Here is a 14272-nt window from a genome sequence, read left to right on the forward strand (position 1 = left end):
GTGACCTCTATAATCAATCGGAGGTGGAACGTGGCCGGGGCCGGGTGGGAGAGGATGGAGACAATGCTAAAAGATTAGTTAGGGAATGTTTAGTATTACCAACAAGATCAAATGACAGGCGAGGTTGATTACATAAAGTTTTCAGACTTAGAAAGACATTCAAGGTATCTGCGATCCTAGGTGTTTTATTACAGATCTTAGGAAACAAAAGCAAAGTAAATCAAAATAGAATGAAATGAAATGAAAATGCTCATAGGCTTCACGTAAGACAATATTCAAAGGGATTGTGCAGACAGACCTCTGCTGTATTAATAATCTAATCTATGTATTAATAAATTATAGTTATAATTTGAAAGCCTAAATTGTAAAACAAAAATGTTTTACATCATTTTAGGAATTATATTAGCTGTACTGCTGTTTTCATTTATTTGGCTCTGTAGAATTATTACTCTCAAAAATTGCAAAATCATAGGTCCTAAAACACCAAGAATTTTAGAATTTAATTTTGATGTGACATTATAATAAGTATATGAGAAATGGGGAGATATTGGTCAAAGAATACTTATAACTTTGACTTATAAAATGAACAAGTCTAAAGACCTAATGTACAGCACAGTACCTATAATAATATTTATTGTACACTTAAAACCTGCTAAGATAACATATCTTAAAGATCTTAAGTATTCTTACCGCAAAAAGTTAATGGATATATTATTGCTTAATTGTGATAAGCACTTCGCAACGTATATCAAGACATCACATTGTATAATCTTATGCATATAATTTTTGTCAATTATGCCTCAATAAATCTGGAAAAAGAAATAGCATATATATGTAATAATTTAAATAATGATAATGACAAGTTACATGTCCCTTTAAGGAGGAACAAATTGTATACAATTGCTTTTCACATAAACCAAAGAACTCCAACCTACATGATCCTAATTTGCCATGATGATTGTGGTTTAATCGATGGAAACTTGAATGAACTAGAAGTGTCAATATCCAAGACCGCACTGTAATTCTACAGCCAGTTCTTCAGCATCAGCATGGTTAATCTTCACTGGGTATCTGCTTGCTAGAAAGTACCATATCAAAGGTCTGGCTGTAGTATTGTCTATCCTAAACAAGTTTCCTTTCCATGGGCTCAAAATTCTTCTCATGACCTAGCAGCTGCCCATGGTGCAAGTTTCTAAGGCCAACCTTGTATGGCAAGCAAAAAGCCCGAGCAGTGACTTGGGCAGAAGGCCATGGAGTGGGGCCCAGTGTCAGTAAGCAGAAAGTCACGGGAAAGTGGGTACCAGGGGAGATAGGGATTCTGGAGAGAGGGTGAAGTGTTCATTAAACAGAAGTGAAAGATGCAAATCTTCACCCATAGCAAAGACAGACAAATTCATTTTCCTTTTATATACTTTAACCACTTTTTTTTTTTTTTTTTTTTTTTGGAGACAGGGTCTCACTTTCGTCACCTAGGCTAGAGTGCAGTGGAACTATCTCTGTTCGCTACAGCCTCAACAGCCCGGACTCAAGTAATCCTCCCACCTCAGGCCCCCAAGTACCTGGGAATACAGGAAGGCGCCACCACGCCCAACTAAATTTTGTATTTTTTGTAGAGATGGGGTTTTGCCATGTTGCCCAGGCTGGTCTCAACTCCTAGGCTCCAGCCATCCACCCGCCTTGGCCTCCCAAAATACTGGGAATACAGGCATGAGCCACCCTACCCTGCCAGGTAACCACTTTTTATCATATTGAATTATTATTTTTTTGAGACAGGGTCTTGCTCTGTTGACCACGCAGGAGTGCAGTGGCACAGTCATGGCTCACTGCTGCCTCAACCGCCCATGCTCAAGTGATTCTCCTGCCTCAGCCTCCCAAGTAGCTGGGACCACAGGTGTACGCCACCATGCCAAGCTAATTTTTGTTTGTTTTTGTAGAGACAGGGTCTCCCTATGTTTCCCAGGCTGGTCTTGAACTCCTGGGCTCAAGCAATCGTCCTGCCTCAGCCTCCCAAGGTGCTGGGGATACAGGTATGTGCCATAGCACCTGACCAAATTCTTTTTTTCTAAGTATTTATCTATTTCCATTAGCAACAAAGGGCCTATGTATTACAGAAACTTGAATAATAGGACTCTTCCCATGAAGATTAGATTTGAAAAAGTTTATTCACAATAGATGAATAATTGTTCAAAACACATACACATACACACATATATATGCATACATATAGTATTTTTTGCATGTGTGTATATTTTTAAAACATGACTTAGATTTCCTGAAGTGGGTTTACACAGGAAAAGCACCAGCCTATTTCATCACTGCAGAGTCAAACTACTGCAAATGACTAATTATCTAAATTGATGATGGTCTTTTTGATTCTGGAATGAGTTCTGCAATTTTTTAAATAGCTTTTCCCAGCAGATTTATCTCCCAAATTCTGTTAGCTAATACTCATGTTTGTAGTTACAAGATTTGCTTTCCTTGGGTACATACAAAATTACTTGGGTACAGGGGAAATAGCAGGAGTTGTACCAGGCAGGAAGAAGAGGAAACAATGTTAGATTTTTCAAAACTGTGAACACTCTGAATACAGATCACTGAAGGTTGTCAGTATGTTCAATTGTGGTCCACTTTTATGCTTAGAACTCTAATGTAACTCTAATGTGTGAATTCTACTTAATTCTTCTTCCTTCCAAAACAGCCTTATTGAGCTATCATTCACATACCATACAATTCACTCACTGAAAGTGAACGTCAATTTTTTTTTTAGTAGATGCATAGGTTTGTGCACCCCTCTAAAACCATCTAAGTTTAGACATTTTGTACCCCCCCCCAAAAGAAACTTAATTAGTAGTTACTCTCCATTTTCCTTCCTCTGTACCCCAAGACTCCAGCTCCTCACAAAGACTAATCTACGTTCAGGCCCCACGTATTAGGTTGGTGCAAAAGTAATTGCAGTTTTTGCCATAAAAATAATGGCAAAAACCATTTTGTATTTCCACCAGCAATATATGAGAGTTCTGTACATTCTCATCATCTGCAACACTTGTTACTGTCTGTGTATTTTACCACAGCCTTCCTAGTGAGTATGAAGTATATCTCACTTTGGTTTTGATTTGCATTTCCCTGAGGACTAACAATGTGGAGTATCTTTTCATGTGTTTACTGGCCGTTCTACTTACATTTTTTAGGAACATTTTCTTTTCACTCTCTGTCTAAGATACCCGAATATTATCTTATTTTTTGTAGGTCCTATATTGAAATATATATTCTCAAAGAACCTCAATACGGATGTCCATTCTTGGTACCCAACCTCCCAACATCCCCCAACACACACACACCAAGCACATGCTTTCACAAATAATTCCTTTTAAAACCGAGCTTAATGTCTTACTACAGCTGCTTCTAAACCTCAACCAGAGTCCAGCAGCCAAAACCAGGTGAGCGAATTGCTGTCTGTCAAATAAAATAACTACTAACATGTCTTGGTCTAACATCTGTTGTTAGCTTCAACCCTGCCATAGGGATCAATACCTCTTGCTGGAGGCAATCTCTTCCCTCATCTCTCAGGAATAGTCTTTGATTATCCATTTGCCCTAAGGCTGCTAATGGTTAAGTGCAGAAGAAACACTTTCCATTTTTCTAAAGCTCTACTCCCCCTAATGGGAACAGGCGTAGTGTGTGAAGCTGAAATCCTAAAGTCGAACAGGAGGAGTGTGTGAATGTGGAATTCCTTTGCCCAAAGGTGTGAGAGTTAGCACGGAGTATGTTATGGTGGGAATGAGCCATGGGGAAGCCTTTGGCTCCTTACATTTTTGATTATCTTAAAAATCCAGGCTCTAGCAGAAGTCCACACAAACCTAACAATTTGTTAATTTGATATTATTCAAATTCAACAGGTCTGTACTTCCTCTAGCAGATTATAATCATTACATCATTTGAAAGTATCCTAAAGAAATCAAAAATTGCCCCTGAAAAAATAACATCATCTAGCTTGAATAGATCTTGTTTTCAGCCCACATAAGCCACATGATGTTATTTTTTAAAGGAGTAACTTTAATTATCTTCACTCCAGGAAGTATATTTTGATCCAGGATAGTTCTACTGCAAACTTTGCTAAGACATCAAAAAACCCTTTTAGCAAATGCTAAAGGGGAATTAAAAACTGCTCAGATACCTTACAAGTGTGTACACACTCATTAAAAGATGCTACAATGTTCAAATCCTTACCAAACTAAAAACATCTTTGGACAAGTCACGTTCTTAGCTCTTGGTCCGGATTCTCTAGAACCACCTACTGAAAGTTTCTTCAGTTTTTGAATTGAGGATTTTGAAGATTTCCCAAAGTTTTAAAAACATCTCTTGGAACACGGCAGGATAAAGAAGCAAATGCAAAGCCCTTTCCCAGCTAATCTTCACGTTAGGGCTTTCCATTTTTTAAAAAGAACTAAATTTTACAAAGTAAATATCTTAATATCCTGGCTTTCATATCTTTCCTCAGCTCTTTTTCTACAGCATTTTAGAAGAAAGGAAAAACCTGCTTTCTTGATCTCTAGCATCCTAGTGAATATTAGCTTTTCAGTATCTGAGCTGACATTTACAATTTTCTGATTCCCAAAACTGGTTCATCCAGGAACCTGTGAACAGCAAATCTATGTAGATTTTCCTCCAAAATATATCTCAAATTTACCTATTTTCTACAATCTTTACTGCCTTCACCCCAGTCTGCAGAGTCCTAGCTCTCAATTAGGTCACTAAAATAACTTTCTAACTTGCTTTTTACTAACACTCTCCACTCTCCAATTTACTACCCATTTGGCAGCCAATAATCTTCTCATTACATGTATCATATAAGGTTATTTTCTCTCCGGAAAAAAAAACAAAAAAACCCTTTGATGGCTTCCTATTGAATGCACAATAAAAGTCAATGTTTACCACGACCTACCAGGGCCTGAAAGCTCAGGCCCCAGCTTGCTTTATCAAATCCATTGCACGGCCCCCATCTTTCCTGGGAAGTGCTTCATCTTTCCTGCGACATTGCCGTGAACATCCCTACCGTCTGCCCGGAATGCTCATATACCACATCACCCCCTCCCCACCGTGCCCCTTCACGGGGCTGCTCCCTTGAATTCTTTAGGTGTCCACGGCAATGCTGCCTCTTCAGAAAGGCCTCCTCTGACCAACCTCTCTAAATGAATCTCCTCCCTTTGGATTCTGCAAGATGACTCCCTGTTTATTTTCCTCATAGCACTGATTTCAGCTTGGAACTTAAATACGTGCTTACTTTTTGTTGTCTCCTTCTCTCATGAGAAGAGAAAAGATCCACATGGCCAGGAACGTTGCCTGGCATATAGTAGGGCATACATATCATAAATAATTGTTGAATGCATTACTTACTGTCTTAATGTGTATTTGTTACTCCAATTCATGAATATGGATAAATCTCCTCACACCCTTAGCCTCCATTGGCCACTATTTTGACCGTCCTATTTGTCGACTCTCCTGCCAAACCTTTGGTTACAGAAAGTTGGCACTGAGAAGATTTCTTTATGGGTCATTTTTCTAAAAATTGATGCCTGAATGAAAAGGGTGAATGGTTGGCCAAATTCATTTATCACACAATGCAAGAGTGGTACCTTGCAGTCCAAGAGGCAGCTTTGCTTAGGCATCCAGCAAGCACGTTATTCCATAAGAATAAACTTACCTTATCTCCATTCTTCAGATGTATTTTCAATTTCTTTGAAAATGGTCTCTCCTTCTTAAACTTACTCCAATAATATTATACATAAATCTGAACATACAGGGCACTTGAATACGAATCACTTGAATACAAATTATGGAAACAGAAATGTTAACAAGGCATGAGGGGCTCACCAATGTAATGCATAACCTTCTAAGGATAAACATTCAAATTATTTTCCTCTAATTACAGGTTTCAGCTGGGCTGAGACAAGACTTGAATGCCACATGCTTGTGCAATTAGAGAAGTAGCTATCCTTTCCCTTGGATCATCAAAGACTACCTGTCTCAAAGTAAAATAAACCAGTAAATTAAGTTAGACAATACTTTAAACATAACCCTTACTAATGTCATGATTTATTAAATTAAAATGTCTCAGGCCGACTAAAAATGAAATAATGATAGGCCACAATACACACTATGAGGCTGGGGGCCCAGTGGCCAGAGCCAGATCTTCTTGCCTAAAAGCCCTTAGTTCTCTGGACTGTCTGTGAAAATCCTACACTTGCTCCACGTTCTAGGTCAAAAGTCCTCTGGGCAGAATTCCTTAATCCCCGCTCCTGGTTCCTCCCACTGCATGATACACCAACCAGTGCTATACTGCTAGCTCAAAGAAGAGGAGACCTTCATTTAATGTACTTGAACATCTCAGTGTCCCGTACGACTCCACACAGAATGAGTGAATAATCACAGGTAGCTTCACATGGTTATATAGCTGAACACTCATCCTGAAAACTGAGCGCAACTTACAATAGAGCAAAGTAAGAAGTGATGTTGTTCTGGAAGCCTAACCCTCCTTTCCCAGGACCTAGACCATAGCCTCTCAATCAGGGTAAAAAAAAAGACACACATTCTGAATCAATCTGTACCTCTTTCTTTTAATGAATACAGCTCTTGTTATCCTAGCTCCACAGAGCCTCATTAGTGGCTAGGTGACAGTCATGCCAATGCCTTCCTGAAAATAGGAGATGAAGACTGCCTATTTCCTTACCCACTACAACTATGCTCTGCGAGACCTTAGGGAGATGCTTGGTAGAATAAATGTTATCCCTTCCCGTCTTCTGGTGAACACAGGCAAATTGAAATTTTTTTTTTTTTTTTTTGAGACTGAGTCTTGCTCTGTCACCCAGGCGGGAGTGCAGTGGCATGACCTCAGCTCACTGCACCCTCCGCCTCCCAGGTTCAAGCAATTCTTCTGCCTCAGCCTCCAGAGTAGCTGGGATTACAGGCACGCACCACCACACCCAGCTAATTTTTGTATTTTTAGTAGAGACGGGGTTTCACCATGCTGGCCAAGCTGGTCTCGAACTCCTGACCTCGTGATCCACCCACCTCAGCCTCCCAAAGTGCTGGGATTACAGGCGTGAGCCACCGCGCCCGGCCGACAAATTGAAATTTAAAAAAACACATACTTGCACATGTTTTGTGTTGCTCAGTGATGACAAGTCTAGATTGTTTTTTCAAAAAAGGAGGATTTCTTATTAACAATTGTACATGTCTAGTTCCAAGTAGATGAAAAAATAATTTTTCTGACTCGTGACAAGATCAGTTGATTTGTGTTCATTGTGTCACCTAGTGTAGATATGGAGGGATAGGTTACATGAACATTTTCAAACAAAATTTCATCCTTGGACTCACAACTAAGATATTTTGCCTAACCAAGAATGTAACTGAGTCATAATAATACTTTGTGTTTACAGACTATGGTCTTAAGATGCTTAATGTGCCTTAGCAATGTTATGTCACCTTGTAGGATACTATTTTTATTAAATGATGGAAAAACAGTACAGGCATTCAGAAGGTAGATACTGTGCTATATACTTCAAATATATTTTGTCATTTAATCTACATGATAACACTGCAAGATTGTATTATCATTTCTCTTTTATAGATTAGGAAACTGACTCTTGAAGAATAATTGACTTTCTAAGATTCTGGAGCCAGTAAGTGGCAGAGCTTAGAAATCCAAACACATTGACTAGAAAGACAGCAGCCCTATCCGACACGGATGTATAGAAATTCACTATTTCGAGAAATGTATCAACCAAATCATATGAGTCATCAGGACAAAGTAAGAAAATAGAGTCATTATTATCACTCTGTAATCTGACGCAAATTAGAAATAGTGGCATGAGAAAAATTTATACAGGATTTAAAACTTTAATGATATTTTTCAATCTATATGTACCAAACTAGTCCAAGGAAAATTCTATCAGAAAAATTTCAAGGACACCATTAACACCATCTTTCAGGTTATTTCTACCATGGTAAGACATTTTTCTAATCACATGGGTGATTAGCAAACTTTTAAAGGCTTAATAAATTAGGCCAGATTATTGTTTACTTTTTTGGGGAAACTGTTCTTCCTTCAAAAGCACTGCTCTGAAGGGAACTGTCAATCATGGTAACACTCTTCTCTTGCTTCAGGATCAGGTTTGTGAACTGCTAAGCTGCTAAGCTAACCATGGTACCACCAGGGCTGAACCAGAGACGGACACAATTCATTCGGAGTTCCTCCCTGGTATTTTTGCAGATGGATATGGAAACTGCTCTCTCCTCCTGGGTTATGAGAATATAAGCCATGGCAGTGGCTGACAGCTAAGGAACAGCCTAGCTTGGCAGTTAAAGCTAAGCTACAGAGGGGTGGTGGGTTGGGAAGAAAGGGTGAGAGAAAGAAGAGGAAAAAGAGGGAGAAAGAATAGAGAGAGGACATTTAAAAAGACACATGCATCACGCAAGAGAAGGTACAGACACATGCGGCTGACTAACCACACTCACAGCAGATAGAATTCTGCATTCAGGCCTTCCACAGGCAAATTCCACTCTTGCCCTTCTGAGGTTTGACTGTCTAAACAAATAAAAACTCTCTCTCTCTCTGTTTCTCTCTCTTTTTGCTTTGAGGTATTCAGAGCAGGGATTTTATTACCTAAAATGAGCAACTCAAGTTATGGAAGAAAACATGTTCATTACTTTACTAGGCTAAGTTCTTATTTCCCTGTCTGTTCCAAAGGTGATGATGCAACAAGTCAGCAAATACTTATGGAGACACAAAGAGGGGAAAGGCAGTGTGGCTTGCTAAAAGTGAGAGCTATACCAGATATGAGGACACTAATCCCATATGAGGACCATACCAGATATGAGAGCTATACCAGGTATGAGGACACTAATCCAGATATGAGGACCAACACTGAGTGGTTCTTAACTAAAAAAAAAAAAAAAAAAAAAAAAGACCAATATGCAAATATCAAAAAACTAATGGTATAAAATCGACATATTGTTAGGCAGTATAAGACTAGCCATTGAAGAAAACAGGTTGATAGTAAATAGTATAGGAGTACAGAGACGAGAAATAGGTTGGAGAACAGCACCCCATTTTAAGTATTTGTAATTCCACTTGAGGTTCTACTCACACTGACAGCAACTGTACAAGAAGTTTCACACTTTTAAATGACGACACTGGCATTTCCTATCCATGTCCCAGGGCATTCAAAACATTTCTGAAATACTTTTCCATTTAACTATAGAAAATATAAAGTTTACACCAGGCCAGGTGTGGTGGCTTACGCCTGTAATCCCAGCACTTTGGGAGGCTGAGGTAGGTGGATCACGAGGTCAAGAGATGGAGACCATCCTGGCCAACATGGTGAAACCCCGTCTCTACTAAAAATACAAAAATTAGCCAGGCATGGTGGCGTGCGCCTGTAGTCCCAGCTATTCAGGAGGCCGAGGCAGGAGAATCGCTTGAACCCGGGAGGCAGAGGTTGCAGTGAGCCAAGATCGTGCCACTGCACTCCAGCGTGGTGACAGAGTGAGACTATGTCTCAAAAAAAAAAAAAAAAAAAAAAGTTTACACCAAAGCAGGGCATAGGTGTGCATTTGGGCAGTCAGATGTCAGATGGGGCGCCACCCTTAGAAGGGCTTTGTGGTTGCTTTAATGCTTTGCTGTCTTGAAATGATTAATTTTTATACAAGAAATTCTGCATTTTCATTTTTCACTGTTTCCTAAAAAGTACATAGCTGGTCCCTCACTAAGGAAAGGAACAGAGCTGTTCTGCAAACAACTCCAACCACAACTCCAACCAATGGTTTTCCTTTTCAAGCAAACTGGTTATCATTTGCCAAGAGGGTAATAGATTTTGGAAGTCAATGGGCAAAGCAGCGTTCTCACCTGCCACGTGTTCTTCCTTAGCCCTTTGTTAAAAGCAAATGATTTAGAAAACTGAGAAGTCTGCAGTCAAGAGCACTTGTAAACTGCCAATTCGCAACACTGCTAACGTGAATGTAAGGTCACCAAGTGTGAACCCAAAGACCATCACATAGTTCTAGGACATGGCAAGCACAGGATAAAGAATCAAAAAAATGGATCTGGCTGATTTTATGAGATACTTAGAGAGTGAAGGAAAGCTCATTCTGGGCATGTCAGATGCACATAATGCCACCAAACGGTGGGTTGTTAATTGATAATGTCATCTCGAAACAATTCCATTTCATGGAGCGTGTGTTAGATGGGACTCTGAGGACGCTGTCATGGGGCATGTATTAGACGGGGCTGTGAGGATGCTTAGGGAGCAAAGCATCTGAATTAGTCCATCTTAACATTCTCTCTGAAGAAGCATCTCACCAGCTTATATTCTGGTCTATGCTAGCAGAAGAAAGTGACAAGGAGGGTGTCCAGCATCCTTGGCCTGGGACCTCCACGACAGGACCAAGCCATTCTCCAACAGCGATGCACTTGCTTATGTGATGTGCATCGGACCAGCTACTCCAAAGCGACAACATCATCAGTCCCATCTTGTTGATGTCTAAAATCACACCATCTACACTCCATTGAGGACTCTAATCCTAGACATGATGAAAATAATCACGCAAGGGGAAACGCGACTCTTTTCATTTTGAACCTTAGTGTAAATAAGTTTCAAACCCTTTTCTAGGGGACCAGGTTTAGATTAGAGGTAAAAGGAGGAATGTAGGGACTTAGGGAAGGGCATGAAGGGAAGTTCTGTGTGACGTGCTAAAGTTAAAAAAAAGTTTCCTCTTTACAATCTTCCAAACTGAGCAAGCCTGTTTTTGGTAAATATCACTTAATATATGAGTTAGTCTGAAGGAAAAGAACAGTGATTCAAATACGCTTATTTTTAAGCAATTATCTCTTCTACGCCAGCTGCATATAATTTAACTGAAAGCTCTCAACTTTTACGTTAACACTTACTGATGCATTTGGAAGCAGAATAAGCTCATTATCTTTAGAATGCATGGTTAAAGGGTTTTCCTTCTGTTCAAACCATTTTTCTTTTTCCACCTACTATTCACTGAGGATAGTTTCTTCTATACAGACCTATGGAATCTAAGTAATTAATTATAGGAGTAAGCACAAGTCTGGCATGGTTTACAGGCTCAATAAATGTTACCAATTAATTCATCTAATTTAAGGAGGTATCAAAATTGAATTACAACTGAAAACCAGGTGGACAACCATGGTATCATGTGTAAGCAGACCAAAATGAAGACAATAAGCAGAAAACAGTGGAATTTTGTGAACAAAGTTTCTCAGGATGTAACTCTTTTTTTTTTTTTTTTTTTTTTTGAGACAGCCTTGCTCTGTTGTCCAGGCTGAAGTTCAGTGGCACGATCTTGGCTCACTGCAACCTCCGCCTCCCGGGTTCAAGCGATTCTCCTGCCTCAGTCTCGCAAGTAGCTGGGATTACGGGTGCCCACCAAAACGCCCGGCTAATTTTTGTACTTTTAGTAGAAACAGGGTTTCGCCAAGTTTGCCAGGCTGGTCTTGAACTCCTGACCTCAACTGATCTGCCTGCCTCAGCCTCTCAAAGTGCTGGGATTACAGACGTGAGCCACCGCTCCTGGCTCACAGGATGTAAGTTTTCTAAAGATCTAAAGCAAAGTTACTGTTAGTGATGTTAGGAAGTATACTGATTGGTTTGGCATTATGGCTTGTTTTATAGTATAGATTATGTTTCCCTTTATTTTCCCACCAGACGCAGCTATTTGGGGATGGCGCCCTGGGAGGGCTAGCCTTCTTCATGACTTAATATGTAATGTGCCTCTATGGAATTTCATAATCACAGAGACTTTATTCCATATACTGAAGAGGGGACATTTCCCTTCCTGAAAAGATTTATTTTAGAAGGTGTCACACAATTCTACAAGAATCTTGAAAGTTCTTTTAAAAAATATTGACATCTGTGTTTCTTGGTAATATCTGGATGAACTTTTGATATGAGTGGCAAACTGACGATATCCCATGAATTGAGCAAACTATTCCTTTTACCCTTCTAGCCTTTGCTATCTGTTCTTTGAAGTGAGTGGGTCTGCCATTGCAGCAGGGTTGTTCCAGCCTTCTTACGTGGTCACTTTTACATGATTTCCTCAGGACAGAAGTTGTTTTACCCAACAGTGGGCCTGGCAAACCAGCACCCTAGCTACTCTCTGTAGCATCCCAGCTTCTGTGCTGACTCTTCTTATTAAAACTCCAAATTTTGCCAAATGTCAGCATCCTCTTCAACTTGCTACCCCGAGTTGAGGGCCATCTAATTTTTTCTTCAGGCTACGAAAATTGGCAACCCAGTGGTGCCACACCTAATAAAACACCAGTTTTAAAATGCCATTGTGCAAATGAAAATACCTACCTCTCTTGTAGAAGAAGTTTATTCTCTTTCTTCCAGAAGTCTTTAAAGTCAGAGCTGAATTCATGCCAGATACTGAAGAAAGCATTGGGGGACACCTCCTTCTCTCCAAGTTTTGGTTTCATGAAGAAATATGCCGTGGTCTCCAAAAAGCTGTCAAATCATACACACACAAGAGCATAAAAGCCATGATTACTTTCCAATATGGGATATTCTTTCTCTATCCAAATGCTGATTTTATTCACGCACAATTATTATTACCAAGAGGACTCAAGCTCTTCAAGCACCAACAGTAGCTCTCTTATGGGTTAAGGTTAAGAGTTTTGGATACAGATAGTAGCAACTGACAAGAATCCTCCATGTACTAATAACTACCCCTTGACCAATTCTATTTCAAAATTAATCACTCTGTGTTGGACACACTCCAGAAATGAACTTGTCATCAAGATGAGACATATTGAAAGTGGTGGGCCTATATTTTCTTTCTAAACCCTAAACAAATGAAATATCAACCATGTGTCCCCAAACTAATATGTAGTCCATATTTATATTATATTGCTTATACACTATTTGCCTTCCTACATTGTTAGAAGGAATAAAAGCAAGAGTCCCAGCCCGGCGCGGTGGCTCACGCCTATAATCCCAGCACTTTGGGAGGCCAAGGTGGGCGGATCACGAGGTCAGGAGATCGAGACCATCCTGGCTAACACAGTGAAACCCTGTCTCTACTAAAATTACAAAAAAAAAAAATTAGCCAGGCATTGTGGCGGGCACCTGTAGTCCCAGCTACTTGGGAGGCCGAGAGGCAGGAGAATGGCGTGAACCCAGGAGGCAGAGCTTGCAGTGAGCCGAGATTGCACCAATGCACTCCAGCTGGGGCAACAGAGCCAGACTCCGTCTCAAAAAAATAAAAAAGAAAAAAAAAGCAAGAGATGCTGACAAAGTCTCCCATCAGAGACCACAGTGCTATCATTGAGTAGAGACCAATATGGCAGTTAGGACTGTGACGGTAGATTGCTCAGGGCCAGTTTTCAGAAGGTGCCACTCAGAGGCTGCTTCATTTTACAGCTATATGGAGCTCAGAAGAGTTTCAAAGTGGTTATTTGACAAAGAACATATCACTAGTAGGTTTCTGACTTAACAAAAGTCTTCCAGTCCCATGAGTGATGCCCTGAGAAGAATCCTGACCAATACAGTTGATAACGCGTGGCAAGAGAACTAGTTAGAGAAAGGTCAGAGATGCTGCAAAGGAGTGGCATGCAAATAAGCTTGTCTTTTTTTTCTTTCTTTGGCCTAGGGCCAGCACTATTTCTGCTCCACAAAACTCAAGTTTGATCTACTCTGAAGTAGAAATATCAAAGGCAACTTGATTTTGCTCAGTGACAAAAGTATGTATATATACATATATAAACATACATACCCTAACATATACACTTACACGTATCTTTGTGTGTATTCAGCTTGCCATAGCTGATTTCAAATGTTTATTATGAAAAACAGTATGAGCATTAAAATATTGAGTTTTTTTTGTTTGTTTGTTTGTTTTTTTTTTGAGACGGAGTCTCACACTGTCATCTGAGCTAGAATGCAAAAGTGTGGTCTCAGCTCACTGCAACCTCCACCTCCTGGGTTCAAGCAATTCTCCTGCCTCAGCCTCCCAAATAGCTGGCATTACAGGTGCCCGCCACCATGCCCGGCTAATTTTTTAAAATACTGAGATCTTTAAGGTGAGTTTGCTCAGAAGGTAAAAGAGTCAGAGCATTCACACGTAAAAAACAAACATTCACAGCTACTCTTGACTGTGGGTTACCAATGTAGGACTAATCAGCTCTGTGTTTAAACTTGCCTATGGCTGTCTCTGAGCAGCAAGATTCCCAGGATATCAGCTTTTTAAG

At 39.9% G+C, this 14272-nt stretch overlaps 1 protein-coding gene across 2 annotated transcripts in view; it reads right to left on the minus strand.

The window, feature by feature from the left end:
- Nucleotides 1–14272, minus strand: part of FMN2 (formin 2) — a 399576-nt gene that overhangs the window by 34320 nt on the left and 350984 nt on the right. For both annotated transcript variants that reach the window (XM_024253038.3, XM_054560978.2), the window contains one exon: nt 12381–12530. In XM_024253038.3, coding sequence (XP_024108806.2) covers nt 12381–12530 — 150 coding nt within the window. The remainder of the gene's footprint in view (nt 1–12380; nt 12531–14272) is intronic.

This window comes from Pongo abelii, chromosome 1 (genome assembly GCF_028885655.2).
Source record: "Pongo abelii isolate AG06213 chromosome 1, NHGRI_mPonAbe1-v2.0_pri, whole genome shotgun sequence".
Lineage (NCBI taxonomy): Eukaryota > Metazoa > Chordata > Mammalia > Primates > Hominidae > Pongo > Pongo abelii.